The following is a 21,536-nucleotide window of genomic DNA, read 5'->3' as shown; positions in this document are numbered from 1 at the left end:
AAAAGGTAAAGAGTATAATTATTAATAGTTTCTGAAATATGGTTCCCGAAGTATGGAGATGATGGCAATGCTGAGTACAAATACCAGATTAGTCTCACAACCAGTAATTTTATCCGATCATAAGCCAGTGTTACACAGTACATCAAAATGATAACCTTAATACAGCCCCCAGAGATGATAAACAGCACAACAGGGAACATACACAGCAAGTAAGGTGTTACATAACACAACTCTGAGAACAAGCAGAATAACTCTGAGAGCAAATAAATCAACATTGTGACCAGCGACTATTAAACTAATATAATGAATGCTTAGAACAAATTTGTTTTAACATGCTCTGGTCAGATCTGTCATTATCTCAACCCTTCATGCCCCACATTGGGTGCCAAAAAAGACTGTCATGGTTTAACCCCAGCTGGCAACTAAGCACCGCACAGCCACTCGCTCACTCCCCCTCAGTTGGATGGCGGAGAGAATCGGGAAAAAAGGTAAAACTCGTGGGTTGAGATAAAGACAGTTTAATAGGACAGAAAAGGAAGAGAAAATAATAATAATAATGATAAAAGAATATACTAAACAAGTGATGCACAATGCAATTGCTCAGCACCTGCTGACCGATGCCCAGCTAGTCCCTGAGCAGCAGGCTGCCGCCTCCCGGCCAACTTCCCCCAGTTTTATTGTTCAGCATGGCATCATATGGTATGGAATATCCCTTTAGCCAGTTTGGGTCAGCTGTCCTGGCTGTGTCCCCTCCCAGCTTCCTGTGCACCCCCAGCCTCCTCACTGGCAGGGCAGCATGAGAAGCTGAAAAGTCTTTGACTTAGTGTAAAGCACTGTTCAGCAACAACTAAAACATCAGTGTGTTATCAAAATTATTCTCATCCTAAATCCAAAACACAACACTATACCAGCTACTAGGAAGAAAATTAACTCTACCCCAGCTGAAACCAGGACACTTGGATACCTATGAGTGGAGTTAAAAAACAAGACTTAACTGTTGGTTTTGGCAAAGAGTGATAAAAAGATCTGCGTGGTAAATATATTCAACTGTGGCAATATATGTTTCTTTCTCAGCACTGATAGCTCAGACTAGACATTGTTAAGGGCCACCAAAGGGGATCACAGCACTGCAACTACCAGCTGTAACACACAGTTATACCACATATTCAATAGGCTTATTAATTAATGAACTAGCTAAAACAGCAAAACACGTATCTTCTACCAGTAGGACTTTCTCCTTAAAGCTTGTAAAATACTGTTGGCCTCATCATGAGGGTTCTAGATTGTTCTTGAATGCAGTGATTGAGGGCAAGGACAACATAATTATTAGCGCTTACCTCCTCTGGCAGGCCCCTGCTTCCAGCTTGTGGAAAGCCGCACGTTCTCGGTTGGGGTAACCACTGCTAACTCTGTCACCTCAGTCTGAGAAACTCTTTATGGATGCCGAGTGCTGGACTTTCGGCCTCTCCCTTCAGGTGCAGGCTGTCCTCAGCAAACTCTTGGAAGCGTCACTATTTATCTGAAGTTCCTCAAGTAATTTATAAGGTAGTAAAGCAGCATTATCAATACACAGGGTTAAGCTAATATTTTTAGAAGCATTGACTAATTCCACACGTCTGGTTCAGACCTTTAGACCCCAACCCAGAAAAATCAGTCTCTCCACTTTTATGTAGATGAATTGATTTTCACAAGAATGTAAGTACATATTAGGAGCCCACATACTTGAGCAGATCTGGATAATAAAGCCCAGGATGGTGGCCCATATCTCCAACCGAAAATTTTCCTTTAATACTTTACCCATGCTCTTTTAGAGTCATTGCCTAAGGCCTTCAGCAAATTTTGCCAGGTGTACAGAGATCATACAAGCAAACCCCAGACAACTGTATTCATCTCACTGAAGTTTTTGCAGACTGTGTGCTTGATTCCCAATGCTACATATCAAACTCTAGGGTAAGATATTGCCACATACTGTGATAAATGGTTTTGTAATCCTCTTAGGGCTTTTTCGCTTGGTGAGCAATGCTGAAGAAACAGCACCTGTAGCACCTAATGACTGGCTGAGGACTGAAGACTTCCACTCAGTGCTGGATGTTAGTCTGCTGGGATTGATTGAGATCACGCTCAAGCTTCTGCCACTTCTGAAAAAAGCTGAGGGAAGAGTAGTCAATCTAATTAATGCCCAAGGCCTCATGGCTTTTGTAGGGGGTGGCTACAGACTGTCCAAATGGGGCATGGAAGTTTTCTCTGACACCTTAACGGTGAGTAGCTAGACATACATGCATGAACCCAAGAACAGACTCCAGATATGCTGAGGAAGGGTGACTGTATGTTTGCCCCTCTTGTTTTCCCTCTAGAAATCTTGCCTAAAGGGGGAAAGGAAAATAAGAGGATGTTGGTCACTTGTTTGGGATTTCAATCTCCAGTACTATGAACAGACCCATCAGGAAACTGCACTGGGAAAAATTTTCATATCCTGGACAAATGGCTAGCATGCAGCTTTCGGGCATGTGAATCCACTGTGTACACAAAAGTAAATCAACAGTATAGCCTGATCAGACACCCAGAGTTTCCTGGGCAAGTTGTACTTGCCCATTTACAACCGATTTTATTTTGCTCTAATGCTCCACAACAATCTGAGCTGGGCAATTCCAGGCAGCAACCACACTACCAAAGGTACTCGTAACTTCAGAAAATTAAGCTGAGCACGCTTCACCGAAGCCAGTTGTGTTGTACTGCCTTGAGAAGCCTAAGGCCTAGCCCAGCGAGTCAAGTCTTCACAAGGACTAGGAAAGTTGGTTGCAAACCATTATGAATGCTTATATAAAGAAAGTATATGCCCCAAGGAATTATAATATAAACTAATGGCTAACGTATACGTGATCCATTCCTTTGCACACTTTGGAACGTAGCTGCCTGGGTCTCTTGAGCTGCCCAGCAAGACAAAGAGGCCATTTTCATCCCAAAGGAGTTGCATTGCAACTCAAAATTACATAGAGGGAACCATGCTACCAGAAAACACGCTATCATTTAATCACTTAACCATAGCCATTTAACCATACGATGGAGAATAAAGGTCTAATCCAATTAATTTTGCTCACTTTTACTTTTTCCCAGGCACTTTAATAATCTGTTCCTGCTGGAAGCTGAGATGATGCAACAGTATTTGAAATAGTCAAAAGTTTTAGTTTGATAATACATGGCTAAGATGCAGCTTGCTGCTGCATCCTTTGCATCAGTCCAACATAAACCACACAGAAAGCTGTGAATATACCCGACACACTTTTTTTCCTCAGAGTTAATTGCCTGCTGCGCTTTTACAGGACAGGTACACTGCTATGAAGCTAATTTCAACATCTCAAAATTATTCTGACATTTGAAGATAAGAATCAAAGTCTCAAATATTCATTATGTGACAGACTTTTAACTTACTTATGTTTAACAGTTATGCCATTACTGGGTGGTCAGGGATGGTGTTTGGGTTTTTTTTCTAGGATAGAGGTGCAGCATTTTGGAGTGAAAGTAAGCATTGTTGAGCATGGTTTCTTTAAGGCAGGAGTAGTTAATTCAAATGTCATTGAGAAATACCTCTTAAGACTTTGAACAGACTGACTCCTGAGATCAGGGACTCGTACGGAGAAAAATACTTTGTTGAATGTAAGTAGAAAAAGGACTGTATGAAAGCTCAGGGGGGGATATTATCAACATATATAAATACCTGAAGCAAGGCTGTAAAGACAACAGAGCCAGGCTCTTTTCAGTGGTGCCCAGGACAGGACCCGAGGCAATGGGTACACACTGAAACACAGGATGTTCCCACTGAACATCAGGAAACACATTTTTACTGTGAGGGTGACCAAGCACTGTCACAGGTTGCCCAGGGAGGTTGTGGAGGCTCCATCCTTGGAGATGCTCAAAAGCTGTCTGGACATGGTCCTGGGCAACCCGGTCTAGGTGACCCAGCTTGAGCAGGAGGGTTTGGACCAGAGGTCCTTTCCAACCTCAACCAATCTGTGATTCTGTGAACAATTGCTGGACTTCATTAACATTCGTTAAGAACCCATTGCTGACTGTTCTGGACTATGTGTACGTTAGATGAGGCCTGTGCTATTAGTTCTCATATGAGATTGGTGAGATGTGATGTCGTCCTACCATCCTTAGTCCCTCCATACTTCGTGGTAGAATGCCCACGGGGAATGAATTACTATGACCATATGCTAAGTTTATGGCTTACTGACATCTGAAAAGTTGTGCTGTATCATGCTGTACTTACTGTAGGGAACATCTGGCTCACAATATGGGCCAGGGAGGTTTCTGTTTACCGGGCTCTTGGGTTTTCTGCAGCCTTTCTGGTCTCTGCTCTGCTGTAGCTATACTGCTCTCCATACTTGAGCCAGTAGTTTAAAGCAAGCCTGAAGCGGTAGCCAAACCTTTGAATATAAAGAATCCTCTCGCAGAGAATGTTGCATATAAATGCTTTCCAGTTTATTTTCTTATTTGCAGATATAAAAGCTCAAAGATCATCAGTGAAAAGACTGTGTGACTCTGATATCTCTAAGATCATAAAATGCATGGAACATGCCCTGATAGCAAAGTACCCCAGGACACGATACGGAGCTGGATGCGATGCAAAGTTCTTTTGGCTGTTTCTCTCCTATGCCCCAAGCTGTTTATCATCTGACATGCTGCTGTGTATGATGTTTCCAGCTCCAGCAGCTACTGGGAGATCAGTTCCTGGAGTTCTCATTAACATTTAGTATTAAACCAGTATCAGCTCTACGGAAATAAATATTAATCCTGTCAAACCCAGACATCCTCCTCTTTACCAGTTACTAGACTGCTTAAATTCCTTTCAGAAGACACTTTCTCCACCCCCCACCCCTCCTTACCTGGAATTTCTGAGTTTGCAGATAGGCTTGTAAATCCAGCGTGTTTTTGAAGGTCATTTTTTATGCTCAGAAATGATACCTTTATAGGATCTGCATTCATAAAATATTCAGCTACAAAGCTAGTTAATACTACTCACCCAATAAAAATTTTTTAAATAAGAAAAGTAAAATCAGTAAAAGAATCAGTTTTTCAAGTAGACTTCATCAACATATAGGCTGCTAGTGAACTTGAAATAAAATGATGGCCTTTCAGAACATATATCTTATACATGTACCTTACAGAATGTATTTAGTCAGATTTAGTCATTCATTTCATGGGCAGTTTGCTCATGGTCATATTCAGTAAACTTCACAGGCTTCTGAACACAAGACATGAAATCAAACAATAACAAAGCCCAGCTATTGCAACATATTCCAAAAATTACGTTTGCAGTATACGACCACATCTAATCACCTGACTATTCAACTGTGTAGAGATAAAACACAAGCTATTTTACAGATATGCAATTACAGGGAAAATCAAAACTACATTGTACTCTCTTACTATGCAGAGTATCCAAACTTATATTTTAACTTTCTTCCTAATATTAGTATAGTTTATGAGGAAAACATTAAAAATAATATGCATTCACATTTCTTTCATCCTCAGTGTGCTTTGCAAGTTAAAAGGATGATTATTTCACTCATTAGATGTAACAGGTCATTAGCGTATGCTATGGCAAATTAGTTTGACTGTACAAAGAGTGTGTTCAGAATGGCAAAATGTTAGCTGAGGTTACTGTGCCTCTTGTACACTATTTCTATCTGTTAAGCTGTTGGCCAGAGGCTCACAAACTGCTGTTCCTAGAGATACTACAATTGAAGGGGTAAAGGTTTTATTTGCTAAAGAGCTACACTGGTGATTAATCATTAATGTGCAATTCAATCAAGCTTACAAAAATACCATGTGCAGGTCAGAACTCCAAATGTAAGAAAAGGAGTTTCACCACTCTGTGTGTGTGAGAGAGGGTGTGCGTGTGTGTGCGTGTGTGTTTGTACATGCGCAAGAAAGGGACAGAACGTAAAAAGTGTTTAGTAACCTTTAAGTATTTCATTGAGGTTCTATTCTCTGGCAAATGGCTTCATGAATAAGTTTATTTTACTTCATTTCATGATAAATACCTGCAAAGAGATAGTTCTCTCTATCTGGCCTGACAGCTGTAACGAGAATGTACATGAAAAAACTTGATGGTATAATTTATGAGCCCTGTAGTGGCAGATTACAGAGAGGTGCTGAAATCTCTAAAAATCAGCCTTTGAAACAGAATGAGTCCAGAATTCAAGAATCCAAGCAGGGACTGTCCTCATAAGGGAAGAAGCATACAAGTGAAAAACGAAGTCAGGAATAGAATCTAAAGCTTCTGTGGAACAAAGTACCAAAAATTAAATTTTACATAATCAGAAGGGTACATTGCGGTATGCTACTGAGAGGAAGAGGCCCAGTTGAAGCTTAGGAATCCTTCACCATCAGGTATGTTAAACAATCAAATCTACATACTACCTATCTATACACTATCCCAGGGATGGTTTTCTTCCACATCTGAAAAGTTAAAATTATTATAGGGGGGGGAAAAAGTATCTCTGATACATGGCTGACATATTAGCAGTTTTCTCCAAAACTGGTTCCAAATCTTTCTGTTGACAAAGACTATTCACAAAATTGATGCTACTTTTCCTTGTGGTATGCAACTTGAGGCAAGTCTTGTCGAAATGTTAGCCCTGCCTTCTCTCTTTAAAAAACATTGTGAACTCTTTCCTTAGGAACAGCAACCTGCCTTTCAAAGAAATCCTTTCTCATAGCCTTACAGATGTGTATGCTGTGTCCCAGATTCTAAGGAATTTTCTACATTAAAGCACTCAGATATGAAAGTTAATTGAACTAAGGTTTTAATCACTTATGTTCATACTACCTTGATAGTCAGTCTCTTACCATCAATAATAAGAGTTTCCTGTTTCAAGGGCCAGTTTACTTAATGTGTGTAATGGGGCAGTTTTCACACTTACAGTGATACGTTGTCAGTGATGTTATATCAAAAACTTTAGACAGTTGTGTGAAGCAGTAAGCACTATTCTTATTAGACTTTATCATCTAAAGCATTGTTGTTTTCATCTCAAAGTGCACTGAAATCTCCACAACTGAAAAAAGTACATAAAGCCTTGACACAAATTACCGAATAAGGTTGTGATAAAATAATACATTTATTAGATTTATTCAGCAGCATCATTTTCCAGTTGTCTTTTCTAATCAAAGTATGCTACAAAGTAATTATAAGCATTCTAATTAGAAATAGTATGTATTTTGAGAACTCAGATATAAAACAATCAAATAGCAGAAGTCTCAATGATTATAACTTCAGGAATCTTTAAGTATATGAGTAGCTAGCCAGGAATGCTGAATAAAATATTCCTGCAGTGGTATTTGGAGTTTCCCCAAATGGTTCATGTTGTGGAAACTACCTTGGCTAATTAATAGAAAAGCTAATAAGATGTACAGTATATTCTGATGGAAGGTTATAGAAATAACCAGATAACTACAAAGACTGCATTAGTAGAAATTGTTTCCCTTTCTATTAATGTCCACCTCAGGAAATAAATAGTCAATAAAATTAAATTTTCACATTAAAAAAACTGAATAATTTCTTAAATGAACCAATATCTTTCGTATTTTGCTGTTTGGAAATAAGCTGTTATAGAAATCTAGCTACTGCATTTAATAGTACAAATTACTTCCAGAGACTCCAGCCAAGAACAGAGCTATTCCATTGATGAGCAAAAGAAAATCTCATTAAATTAAGTACTTGTGGCACTAAAATCTAAATATATCAGATCTTTTTAAGAACACTATTAATGGAATGGTGTTAATGGGAAACTAGAGGAAAAGTATGTGTCTTATGGACTGAGAGGAAATTATTTTATCTCAGGCAGTTAAAATATTGTAAGAACAACATTTTGCACAGGTAACTATTCAGCATAATCATGCTGCATTGACTCTTCCATATTTTGTTTAACACAAGATAAACAGACACACCCATTTTTACATACAGTAGTATATAAAATAGGTGGTAAAGATGCCCAGAGCACCAGTAGAAGTTTTAAAAGGTGCTATTATAAATACGTACTCTAAAGATCATGTAAATCAGTAATGTTCCTATATTTGCCTTGTTTGGTTCTTTTTTAGTTTAAGCGTTTATATAATGAATTTATCCCTAAAGATATGACCAATTCCATACAGATTTCTACTAGCAACATCACCGAACAAGATAATCTTTCAAAAATTTACAAATGTACAATATATTTATAACATTACTTTCAGACAGCTTCAGTGCAAAGATATACATATAGTACATCACGATAATTGTTCATAAAAATAGAAATTGGCATTTGTCAAAAAACAAGGCATAGTTTCAACATACATCTCCAGTCATTGGCTAAGAGATGTATATATTTTTATAAAGCATTTGAATGTGAACCTTACTCTTCTGTTTATAAAAAATATATGTGCAAATGGATGTGTCTAATTTTCCCTAAATCAGTTACCTAGTTATACCACAGAGTCCTCTTTAACAAGATTGGCGGTGTCTTTAAATGTATCCTCTGTTGCTGTATAAGCTAATGGTTGGTCTCTCTTCAGAGTAATCTTGGGAGGCAGTGAAGGAGAAGGGCTAGGGACATTTTCTGTGTCCTTTTGCTGTTCCTTTTCCATCTGAAACAATAATCATAAAATCCAAGTTTACATTCTAATGTACAAAACATCCAACCTTAACTTTCAGAAACGTTAAATAAATATCCAAATATTTTGCTGAAGTCAAGTACCATGGTATAAGTTATTTCTGCAAATCACCGCCCGTAACAAAATTAAATGCTAATTTCACCTCAGATGGTACAGCTGAGTAAATACACTACTACAAGCTTACTCCACACACTGGGACTTCTATTTTAATGCTTAATGTCAGGAGCAGCTTGCTATGTCTATATGCATATACATGAATATAGATAACATTGGCACTACAACTGTTTGTAAATAGTTACATTCATTAGTGTTGGGGAAATGAATCCCTGACTTTCTGAACTCTCTCACCTTGTTCAAGCATTAGAAACCTAAATTCTTCACAAAAGGCAGCTAGTTTTAGTCACGTGACTGTGGGACTGAGGTTCTTAAGTCACTTAGGCCATCTGGAAATTTTAAACTGTAAGATGAAAAGGGCTGGAATTACTGGCTCACGTCGGTAGAACTCCAAACCTTCATACCGAAGCCAGGAGAAAATTCCTCCAGCACACCGGTGTCTGGTGTCTGGAGGTTCTATACCACCTGGTGGCACACCGTCTTAAAAGAACTGTCTCATCCAGCTGTATGGATGAAAAAAATAGGGCTGGTATAGAAATGGGGCTGCAGTACGCAGAGCTATTGGATTTTTGTGCAGTGCTGAAGCCAGGACTGAGAGGACAGAAATAGACACTTCACTCCTAGTGCAGTACAATAGCCTCCCACTTGCACTGGGTCCCCGAGCTGTGTCAGAATGCACCAGCAAGCTGAAACCGGCACCTGAGATCCTGGAGCAGGAGCGGGCCGCAGTGCTTGGGCTGGGCAAGCAGAGACGTGGGCCATGCAGCTGTGCTGCCTGAGCTGAATGCCTGCTGAACACCTCATTCTGCACAAGACTTCGTAACTTTTCTCAAAACCACTTCAGTCCTACTTTGACCTGGGCTGGAATTTCTATGCTGCTTCACTTAGCAGCAGAATCTACCCACAATCTTTATCCTATGAAAGCAAGAACAAAGTCCAGCAGTACATTAGCTGAAAAACAGAATTATACAATATTAAGCAATACCTCCGCATATATTGGGTTTTCAAAATTAGTGTTTTGTTTCATTTTTCTCTTGAAGAAACTCCACTTTGATTCCTGAAACATAAAAATTATTAGAACTTTACACATTTTTCTCACAACTTCTCTGGAAACTGACATCTCTGTTGTTGGATTTCACTTGCACTGACTGCTAACTCAGTGATTTCAGCTGGATGTTCTTACATTACCATGTTGTAATTGTAAGCATGGGACCCAGCTTCCTTTTCTGCTAGATAACCCGTTATGGCTATTTTACCTAAAGTAGTATTCACGAGGCTAGGCCAGAAGGCAATAAAAATGACTAAATTAATTCATGGAAGTCTATCATTCCAGACAAATTGGTCAAAGAGGAAAAAACTGTCTTGAAAACAACACAAGAGAAATTACTGAGGGACATGAAACTACAACAACAGGTTGACAGAGCTGTCATTTCAAAGCTCATCAGAGGTGCTTTTTAGTGCACAATGTATGAACGTAGTCCTGTAAACAAGCCACCATCAGCTCATTCAGATGGATTTTAAGACGTAAAAATGTATCTTCCATGAATCATGAATAATCTAGATGAGGCAATACTTCGATCTTGATTGATTGTTAAAATGTCCTGCAAGAACACATAGAACAAGTGTCTTAAATGTCCTTGCTAGCTCTTTTAAACATGGGTAAAATTACAAATAAATGTGAAAAAAATGACAACAGTACACTGACTAATTGTCTTATTTCAATTTTCTGAACCAAAAAAAACTGGGGTTTCACTGTTCTAACAAAAATGTAATTTTTCCTGGGTTTTCTTTTCATATGTTATAGGGGAAGAAAAAAGAAAAAAACCACACACTCTGCTGCTTCTATCAAGGTATAATTCATTAGGGGCTTACAAATAATTGTTAAAAGTCCAAAGTAAAGCCGTAGTTATAATCATTTCCGCTGGGGAGCAATGACAATTTACAGCAGTGACATTACAATTTTCAGACTAGTATCTGCCCTCAAAACAAAGCACAACAAACAGCGAAAGGAAACTCTCTGTTCCAATCTATTCATTTTGAAATAACTGGGTAGGCCAGGAAGAAGAGGGGGTTTAATCCAAATAGATCCTTACTGTGTGCCCTGGGCAATTCTGTGCTTGCGCTGCTTTTCTCTTATCAAACTGTTCCTGACCAGCTCTTACAAATCTTGTAAATGTGGTCCAGTTAGTTGGACTTGATGCAGATTATGTGCCAACTCCATGGCATTATTTAAAGAGAATTGAAACTATATTGCAGCTTCCCTAACAATTCAATTTCCCTGATTTGGAGCACAAAACAAACAACGCAGCCTTAGAGCATTTCTATGTCCTACCTGAGGTGCATCTGTACTCTGAGGGGTTTCCTTCGGACTAGCAGATATCACAGAGGCATACACAGGATTTTCAAAATTTTCATTTTCCTCACTACCAGCTGCTGCTACCTGTAGGAGAAGAAGGAAAATCAACGTTCTTCAAAGAAGAAAAGAAGGTCATAAAGGAAAATGAAAGGTGAAAGTCAAGCCTAAGTTTCACTTACATGTATTGGCCGAATGACTGTAACTGCACTGGCTCTGCTGGCTCCACCATCTCTGGTTGCATACATTGGATTTTCAAATGTGATCGGCTGTTTCCCTGACTCCACTGCAAAGTTTTCATTCTATGAAGGAAACAAACCCCAAAACAACAACTGCAGTGCAATAAACACCTCCATACTCTTAGGAATTAATTTATAGTCCAATTCTTCATCTCAGGGAACAATGCATGTTTACTTTCACATAGGCTTAGACAAAACCTACCATCTGTCAAAATCATAATGTTAGTTTACCATCCATTATTTTACTCTCTGACTTAGCAGCCTGGACCATTGATTATTCCAATATTACCCCATTTGCTAGCTGCACAACGCCCCCTCCTCCCATTTCAATAATTGACTCAAAGTATTTTATGATGAGGAAAGATGACTCTCACAAATCACACCTTCAACAGGGAAGAGATATCAAAGGAAGCATAATCTCAAAATAAATATTTCATTTTAAAGACTTCAAAATGACATACAAATTAATAAGCACTATCTGACATACAGAAGAATGGGATTCATTCATTTTGTCCCAGCAGGGAGATTGCTGTATTTTTTGAGACAAAGCAGTAAGTGCATCCCCTTAATTATAACACGAGTTGTGTCAGAAATAAAATGTTTCACAGTTTTTAGCGTATCTCTTATTACAAATCAATACTTTGCCCATGCATGAAGACCACTGTGTGGATAGCAGCTGCTTCACACATATTGTGCCAAACCCTGAGCTGCAGCTATGGTGCTCGCAGCAGGTGGGCAAAGGTGCTGGGTTAAGTATTTCTTAAGAAAATATTTAGTGCCATAGAAGGATAGCCACCCAGGGCTAGCCAGCTAAGCACCAACTAGAAGGGTAATGAAAGCCAAACCCCACCCAGGCTCACTTGTCCTGCTCCTTGTCACAGCCCCATCACAGGAATAGTGAGGAATAATATGAGAATAGTACGTCAGCTAGTTCATTAAGCCTGCCTCATTTCTACAAACCACTGCTTCATGCCATAAGGATTCACGCTTTGTGCTATCAGAGTATAGCTCTTTACCACACAGTGAACTCATCAGCTCCCTCAAATTAGCCTAGCTTGGCTAAGAACAGCCACACTGAAAAATATCCCTCTAGCATCTACTCATGCATATGTGATGTTAAAATTTTAGGAGGCACATCCCACAGTTCTTCGCTGCCGTAAACCAAACCTTTTGAATTCTTTCGCAGTGAACTATACAATTTTTTGTTTATACTCTGAATACATAGAGAGAATAAATGCCACTTAAGTAGAAATAGCCTGTATCCAGACCTGTTATTAGCGATGTAAAAAGTGCATCAGTTGGACTTCAGTATGTCAATATTAGGCCAGAAAATGGAAAGTACCATAAAGTTTTTCATGTATGAAAAAGATTTGAGGTAATATTCAAGCCTAAAGCTATTTTCCCAGTATTTACTGAAACGTTCATATGGTTGTTTCATTACACAAGCTGCCTAGTTTTAACAAAGAGTGCGTTTCTTCATCTAGAGAAAGGTCATATACATATATTATGAGATTATCTTCACTAGCTGTTTCATTTCATATTATTTTACTGTCAGTTAAGTCTGTAATTTATCTTTAACTTTGAAAGTTTAGGGAGTTTCCAGCATAGACTTTGCAGCAAGCGCTTATTATTCAAACATAACTGTGATCTGTTTCCTATAAGTAAAAATCTTTTGTACATCGTACTTCTTGTGGTAACGAGGGGAATATTTTTTCCATGGAAAAACTATACAGTATAGGAAACACAAGGATGTCGTATTTCTCAGATGTGCATAACAAAACATGGATGAAGTAGAGTTACACTTTATGATGTCTCCAAAACTATTAAACATGATTTGTTTAAACTTGCTAAAATAAGAAACTGTCCAATTTATAATTTGTTGTGCAAAGTAGTGTATCTTGTGGTTAGGCCTGAGTTTTACCTCTGAAGTTTCTAACGTACGGTCTGGATTTGAAAACCACACATTTTAACCTGTTCTCTGGAATACAAAAGCCCTCAAAAAATTCCTTGTTACAATATTTTCATTTGCCTATTCATTCCCTGTATATTCCATGAATATGCTGAAATAGGAAAGGGGGTAATCGACTTAATTGCTACCATATAAATCTTGAGAAAAGTCACATTATTTTGAAGAACAGCCTACATATGTCCTTGCCTTCAATTTACAAAAAAATCTATTTCAGGAAATTATCAATTCACGCTCACTTCTTTTTCTAGAACACATTTATCCATCTCACTATTTTTTTACATAAAAGACTTCCCTCTATCAGCTAAAAATGACATTAAAAGAATACAATTTTAAAAAATTATTTCAGAACTAAACCTTACCATTTGCATTGCTCTGTCTATAGCAGAGTCTCCTCCAAAGCCAGAGACTCCTATGTCCATACTCACATCTGCTCCAGATCGGAAAGTTACCCCATTGCCATTTTCAGTAGATTTTACAAGACTGCTTAAACTACAAAAAAAAAGAAAAAAAAAAGAAAGAACAGATTATACAGAAAGGGAGCTTATAATACAGATTTTTCTAGTTGTTCTTCTAAGCATAATTATCACTTGGAATTTTTGCTAGCTATAAGCAAGCTAGCGAGGACACCAGAAGTAGTATTCCTGCATTAGTTCAACAGTTTTTTTAACCTAAGTTAGTCCATTCAGAATGATCTCAACCATCTTTATGTATGCTCATGTAGACATCAAATGAACTCAATGAATTACAATTCCCTCAAATTTACCTACATTTTGACTACTCTTACTTCAGTGTTGATTTACAGACAAATGCATTAATCCACTCAGTTATTCAAATTCTTTGAAACTGATTTTAAAAAAATGCAGCTGAAATGGCATACAAATTTGCGGATATAATTCCAACAACACCTATACTAAAGATGTTTATGCATGCAAATCATGAAGATACCTACAGGACACTGTTTTCATATAAGCAAGTGTTCAGTCTGAGCATAGATTTATGGTAACCACAAGTGTACATTAGATTTCCATGAGAAATAGGGGCAATGGGCTGAAAGAACACTGTCAGGCTCAAAATAATAGAAGCAGTGAAAGATAGTAGTGAGTAGCCAAATACAGGACCTTCTGCACAGAAATCTGAGCATGCAACTCCCCAAAAACATGCAACTACAAGTCCACTGCAGAGTTAACCTTTGAGTTAATTTTGTCAAATTTGCCTAACTTGAAGGAAGACAGAAGCACTGAAATAATCTTTCCATTTGTGTGTCCTCATGGGAGGTGCCTTCTGCTAAAACTCTTGCCTATAGCTGGTGCGTTGTGCACACACTTTACCAGTTGGCCCCGTAGGCATCAGCTGATTCAATTTAAAAAAATGTAAATCTTAGCTATGATTCCTGTACATGGACAAGTCCCATGTTAAGGGCAACAGTTAAGCTATAGCTTGAGTTAACTCTGCAGTAAAGGTATGAGTTAACAGTTTAAAGAGGGATTGAGCAATGGCAGCACTAAGGCATATTCACGGCAGAAATGAAAACTGTGAATCAAGCCCCCAGACAAAAACCTGACATCTCCATTTCACATGGCCTCATAACTTATATGAGAAGTATTGTTGAACAGTAAAGTTCAAGTCAGTACATTAAAATTTCTACTTGTTCACTATCTGACGATGCAGAAAATTTCCATTCAAGAAAGCAAGAAACAGGGAATTTCAGTGAGCAGCTTGGAGATCTCTTGAACTCTTTGTCCTGCAGGATTGATCTGCACAAAAATTTTGCCCCAATTTAACTACATCAAATCATAAATAAATTTGATTAGTTCAGTGTAATCCTCCAGTGAGAAAGCAGTTATTGCTACATCCACATTACTGATTACAATGATTTAATTACACTGATTTAAGAGCTACTACTATGAAATTGGTGCAAAGACTAGGAAGATGCAGCTTTATGCCTTTAAAAACACATAATTTGCTTTGAAGCATCATGTTCTGACATCTTTTTTAAAAAAATTAATTTTAAACCATTACAAATTTTTTTTCTTCATCTTCCTTTGATTTAAAACCTCAAATATTTTTGAATGATATTTCACAAAGCTGGTTTTCACTGGACAGTATGACTGTCAGGAGAGCAGGAATCTACAAAAAGCCCAGATTTCTCAGGCACTGGAAACAGATAGAAGTTCACTATACATGCCCCATATTATTTTTAAACAGATGAATACAGGGTTGCAGACGAGCTCAGCCTTTCAGTGTTAAAAACATCTCTTTGCCAGAATCATCTTCTGACAAAGTTTTATAAAAAATTAAAACATATGTAACCATGGTCTTTTGTATCTTTTTGAACTGAATATCCAGTTCCAGATCTGGTAAACAGTCTTCTGTATTGCTCATTATTTAAAAGCTAATTTAGAATGTAGAAGAGTTTTACAATAGTCCTTTGTTACAAAATAATGATCAGCTATGATATTGCTTGGAATCAAAAATCCACTGGAATTGCTGCAACACTGCACTTCCCATATTCCAACAGAATGGGCACATGGCAAACAAACTGGATTTTTCAGAAATATTTAGGAACAAACATACATTTTCAGTGCACAGACATTCCAGCTATGAAAGCCTTCAAAACATACCTTGGTAGTTTGGGAAGCGCTGGTAACAGGGAGCCTGTTCGTCTGTAGTTAAAAAAGCCTCCAACCACTAACACTCCAATTATTATGATTAGTATGACTGTCAGCAATACTGCTACTGCTGCTATCAAAGACAGAAGAATAAGCAAACATTCAAGCAAGCATAGTTCAGTGTAAAAAAGAGCCCAGAAAATTATAAGCTTGACCCTGAACAGGTATCATAGTGAGGTATTATACATTCTTTAGCTCAAAATATCAAGTGTAATATATACTTGAAGCTTACTTGTTCCAGGAGGCACTCCCTTTGACAATCCTATTTCACAAAAATTCCCAGTGTAGCCATAAGAACACCTGTAAATGTAAGAAGGACAGCTGACTGAATGGCTTTTATTAAGACTAGGATCTCAGCTTTATTATTATATTCTGTAATGTTTATCTACATACCATAAATTTTAACTCCATGCTCAGTAATTATATATTTCACTGACTGTAAATATAGTATGTCTGCTATCTTCATAGAATTAAAAGTAGAAATAAAAAGTGCTGAGTCAGAAAACTAGTCACTGAAGTCAAAAGATTTGGTTTCAGCAGAGCATCGGTGGCACCTACTGGCTGTTCCAAGCTACATTTACTGAGCATTACTTCTCCATTGTTACGATTTTTTGGTATAGCCTTTTACTACAATCTTCAGTGGTTTGCTTTTCTGTTTTTTTTTGGTTTTTCTTCCAAACTGATGCATTTACATTGCTTATTTCCTGATATTTTTATGCGTATACGTGTTTTTCTGTGATTGTTACAAACATGCTACTGCAGATGTATGACATCTTCTGAAGCATTTCCAACACATTTCAAAGAGTTTGTTTTGTGAGACTAAATCAGCACAGTCTGACCCAGGACTACCCTAACAACATACTGACTTACTTGCATTTTGGAAGATCGCTTTCATCTATATAGCACGTTCCTCCATACATGCACCTGCATGCTGGTGGCATTGTGGGAGGGGATTCAATAGCTGCAAAATTTGAAAGCCACATATGTGTTATCAAGACATCTTCAACAAAAGAAATACTACCACAGAGCATTTCATTTATCTCTACAGAACTTGTGTATGCAAACTCACAGGCTACTTTTCAGAAGCTTTGCTTTCAATAGCACATGTGTTTGTTGCTCTTTCTTACATTTAATTTTCTTCCAAATTAGCTTATTTTAATTGAAGTAAAACCTGTTCTCAGAAAATAACGACTTATTCAGTAAAAGTACGCATAGACAACTCAAAAGCGCTATGTCCCATCACTTTCTTTTGCCCGTGCAACGCAATCCACCACCGCCCTTCAAAATCTCTACATTCAGAAAGCAGCAATAATTTATCTCCTTTGCCCAGACTCTTCCATCCAACCAGCTGGAAGTTGCACAGAGAGGGCCAAACTGTGATGCATTTACTTATAAAGAAAAGGAGTGGATGGAAATGTGCATACAGGAGGGCCCTCTAAACTCTAACTCTCATACATACTGACAGTGAGAACAAGAGAGAAACCCAAAGTCCTCAGAGTTTTCTGTCAGTACAGAGCACAGGCTGACAGCTTGGCACCAGGCAGTGCAGAAGCCTGTTCTTCATCATGCCAGTGTCTCAGCTGCTCTCCAGGAGCCCTGTGTCCAAGTGGCAGTGCTGCCTGAGCTGGCCCAAACACAGAGCTATAAAGGTTATGAGGTTATTCTAATGCTGAGTCAAGTGAAAAAAAAGTGAAAAAAAAAAAGTGAAAAGTTGTGCTAGCCTTCAGTAGGAGCTCAGGATATGCTGTCAGAAAAGTGTAGTTCACATAGGAAAAGCTCTGGATCTCAGACATCATTATCAGCTATAAATTAATGATGGACTTTGACAGTCTGTCTTACACTGATAAGTTAGATCATACTACTTTTGTCATAAAATTTTTATCAGCCGGAGGTAGAGGAAGTCTGTTGCTACAACGTTCCTTACAGGTAAAACTCCCCTCAAGTAAAGGGAATACAAAAAGGGGAAAGGCAGAGGTCTTACAGGCTGTGTTTCTCAGTAGCTGCAATATGGGGAAAGGACCAAATAAACCAAATGCATATACAAAAACTATGTTTGGTCAGTACGTCAATTATGGCAGTTATAGTTCACTGGCTAAAAAAATTTGCTTTAAGTCAAGATAAAAACTGAAGTTCAAAAATGGAGACAGTACTGTATATCCTATTTGCTGTCTCCTTTTCCTCAAAATAAGGTCAAGCACAGTTTTCTTAATTCCTGGACATTTTATGTAAATTAGTTTCAGCAAAGAATAACAAATGCAGTGTCCTCAAAGCCATAAACAGCAAATAGCAAATGCAATCAACAGTGTTATTGATCCCTAATTTAAACATGTATAGCACACTTCCATTCGCTATTACATCATATTACTAGCTCCTCTTTCTGCAGCTCACACCATGTGGCAATAGAAAAGAGCATTAACAATTATTAAGAAAATGTAATTTAGAGGTAAGGCAGTGTAAAAAATTATGACATTTTCTCTTTTAATGCAAAAAGAAGAGAATTCAGAGAAGAGAAACCATAGAAAAGATGCCAGACATAATGTTATAAAGCATAATTTATTAGAGATACGTTGCAAGGACAAGTACAAGGACATCTGGCTACCACCCACATCACTGTAAGCTAAGAATGCAGACTACCAGCTAGAGAAATAGAAATACTGCAGTGGTATGCCCTTTCTTCTCAGGAAAGGCTGAGCAATTCTATTTTACTGGCACTCCTGGAAGCACTGTGGGGGCTCTGCTGCAATGCAACAACCAAGCACTAAATTCTGATGCTTAAAAGGCTTTCCAGCATATGATAATTATCTAGAAGTTATCTCTGTTCACACTGTGAGTTCTGTAAGCTTTGTTTCAAGTTTCTATTGTATTCTATTATACTGATCAAACAATACCTTGTACAGAATTGTAAACATAATTGTAAACCATAATTTGACAGAAATTCTCTAGTTCTGAAATCAATGCATTTGAAAAAAATGAAAATAAAATATTTTGGAATTTCAAAACAAAAATCAGAAACTGTGACCAATTTTGCAGCTGGGTCTGGACTCGTTGGAGTGATATATTATATCCATTTTACAAATGACATGCAAAGAGATTAAATGAAATGCACAAGGTGACCACAAATCAGTGATGGCTGAGAGTAAAAGCCAGACATCCTGACTTACCGACATCTATTATATCAGTTAGCTCATCCCAACATATTTCTAATTCAGTAATGCATTTGCATTCCTAAAGAAAAGCTTCCTTTGCTTTCATTTCCAGTTCGACAAATTATTCTACCTGCATCACACTCTGTGCTGCTGCCTTCTATGAATCGAGTCCCTTGAGGACAAGTGCAGGTGTACCCTCCTGGTCTCAGCAAGCAGAGGTGGCTGCAGACATCTTTACAAGGATTAGGCACTGAAAAAAAAGTGGTAAAGGCAGTTGAAGAAGTAATGCAGCATATTCCTGAGGTAAGGCAGGGCAACTCCATAGTCAGTAGTGTATCTATCTCATCAATATCACACACCAAAAATCTAAACAAGTCTAGATCCATTTTTTAAAACAACTGATGTCCAAATACCACATTTATATCAAAACCTTCTTTCTGCCTTTTCTTACATCCTTAAGGAAGAGACCATGGCTGTTGGAAGCCAGCATAGCACCAAGAAGAAACTGAACATCTCCAAGCAACATGGATCTTTCTGATTCTGAAAGCTAAAACACCTTTAAAGAGGAGTATGCTGGATGTTCCTCTGGACATTCCACCCTGTGATTACTGTGGATATGTCATAGCTGAAATATCCCCCTTGGAGGCAGTATTAAATGGCCAGCACTTTGTATGTTACCAGGATAAATTCATATTGTGACTGCCACCTCTATGACAACTCCATGATGGAGGGGAAGAAGAGAAAGGACAGGGTCATAACTCAGAACTAAGAGACTCTAAAGAGCCGTGTGTTGTATTCCACTGTTGATTTCACTTTGGGTGCGCAGAAAATACTTGCCAGTCTCTATTCCATTTTCAGTTTTCAGAAATTAATATTGTCACATACTGATAGACACATTATCAGAAGATTACTAAGCTCTTTGAAGACATCAATACCAACTTCGATCTCATAGCAAGGAATGGCTCACCAGGATGCTGATTACCTACCTGACTGATTGTATCTGTGCTGGTGATAGATGCGCACTTGAGTAAGCCACGGATTTACAGTCAGCACTTTCACTTTTTCTCCACTTCCAAATTTATCTTTCTTCCAGACTTCTCCTCGTTCTTTAGCTATCCAATATAAATGGCCTTCAAAGACATCAAGGCTGTATGGACTGCCTACTTCTCAAAGGAACCAAACAATAGACTGTCAGCAAGCAAATCTCTAGCAGGAGCGATAAAACTGTTCTTCTTCACCTTAAATGTATCATCTAATCCTTTCATTTTAAGACATTTGTAGCTATAGATATACATCCTCATGTGCCTGACCACTTCATGTCACTGTACCTGCGGACTGCTTAATAATATACATAAAAAAGCAAGAATCCAATTTTCCACGTTGTCCCCTATTTGGGTCATGTAAATTACCCTCAGGGAATCTAGTTACCAGGCATCATGAGCTCTGAACCTGGTGTGCCATTTATCCCTGTATAAAGGAGGAGAAAACACTACCAAGACTTACTCTTTGAAAAGCTCCTGAATCTAGCCCCACTTGTGAACCCAAGTGCTTGTCAGCATACGTCTTGGTTACTATTATATTAATTGCATAATAAGTTCTTACCTCCATGTAATACTATGGTTCTGTCTGTCCCATCAGGTCTCATGGATTCAATAATATTTTCTTTAGAATCACTCCAATAGATCCTATCATTGTTCAAATAATCAATAGAAAGACCTGTTGGCCAGCCAAGGTCTTCAGAGACCAGAGTTTGTCTTTGTTGTCCATCCATCCAGGCACATTCAATCTTTGGCTGCCTTCCCCAGTCAGTCCAATACATGAGCCTGAAAGGACAGAACCAGAATTTAATATGGTTTAGAATTTGGTGACCATGATTATCCTTTGGAGTTTCATGGAAAAGGTCAGTTGTGGAACATAAAGCTGTTCAGCAACCTATGTTTTGCAGATATGATCGGGAAAGTCACAGAGAGTTCACTGAATAAGCTTGTTTCAAGTACAGAGGATAAATACCAAAAGAAGAATGTTTGCATCTTGTGTCCTGATTTGGAGAGAGAGTGGTTTTAATGACAGTTGCTCATTCTCAGTGGAAGAAAAATGACAGTGAACACTGAACATCCATCAGTCACGATAAAGCTGCAGAGCCCAGGTGACTTCAGGGAGCCGTGCTGCTTTACTCCAGCTGAGAGAAGCACGTATCGCGGTATCTGGTGATCCACCATATAATACAAGATGTAGCAAGCACAGCTGTTGAATGTACCAGTGCATTTATGTTGCTTTCCACTGTGAAGGAGGCTATGTCTGTATTGCTTGGAGCTGGAAAAGAGACATTCCCATCAATTTCCCTGTTTCAGTAATAACAGAGAAATTCGGTGGGCATACAATACTGTAGAA

The 21,536-nt window shown here is 38.2% G+C and overlaps 1 protein-coding gene across 1 annotated transcript in view; it reads right to left on the bottom strand.

Moving 5' to 3' along the window:
- Window positions 1-8,002: 8,002 nt before the first annotated feature.
- The window catches only part of LRP2 (LDL receptor related protein 2), a 134,270-nt gene continuing 120,736 nt past the window's right edge, over window positions 8,003-21,536 (bottom strand). The window contains exons 69-79 of the mRNA XM_050900014.1: window positions 20,748-20,968; window positions 20,132-20,308; window positions 19,276-19,395; window positions 16,870-16,960; window positions 16,232-16,299; window positions 15,952-16,072; window positions 13,690-13,819; window positions 11,305-11,424; window positions 11,102-11,209; window positions 9,755-9,826; window positions 8,003-8,628 (exon numbers count right to left, since the gene is read on the bottom strand). Of these exons, the coding sequence (XP_050755971.1) occupies window positions 8,467-8,628; window positions 9,755-9,826; window positions 11,102-11,209; window positions 11,305-11,424; window positions 13,690-13,819; window positions 15,952-16,072; window positions 16,232-16,299; window positions 16,870-16,960; window positions 19,276-19,395; window positions 20,132-20,308; window positions 20,748-20,968 (1,390 nt within the window). The 3' untranslated portion in view covers window positions 8,003-8,466. The remainder of the gene's footprint in view (window positions 8,629-9,754; window positions 9,827-11,101; window positions 11,210-11,304; window positions 11,425-13,689; window positions 13,820-15,951; window positions 16,073-16,231; window positions 16,300-16,869; window positions 16,961-19,275; window positions 19,396-20,131; window positions 20,309-20,747; window positions 20,969-21,536) is intronic.

This window comes from Gymnogyps californianus, chromosome 7 (genome assembly GCF_018139145.2).
Source record: "Gymnogyps californianus isolate 813 chromosome 7, ASM1813914v2, whole genome shotgun sequence".
Taxonomy (NCBI): domain Eukaryota; kingdom Metazoa; phylum Chordata; class Aves; order Accipitriformes; family Cathartidae; genus Gymnogyps; species Gymnogyps californianus.
This window is presented reverse-complemented; position numbering and strand designations above follow the sequence as displayed.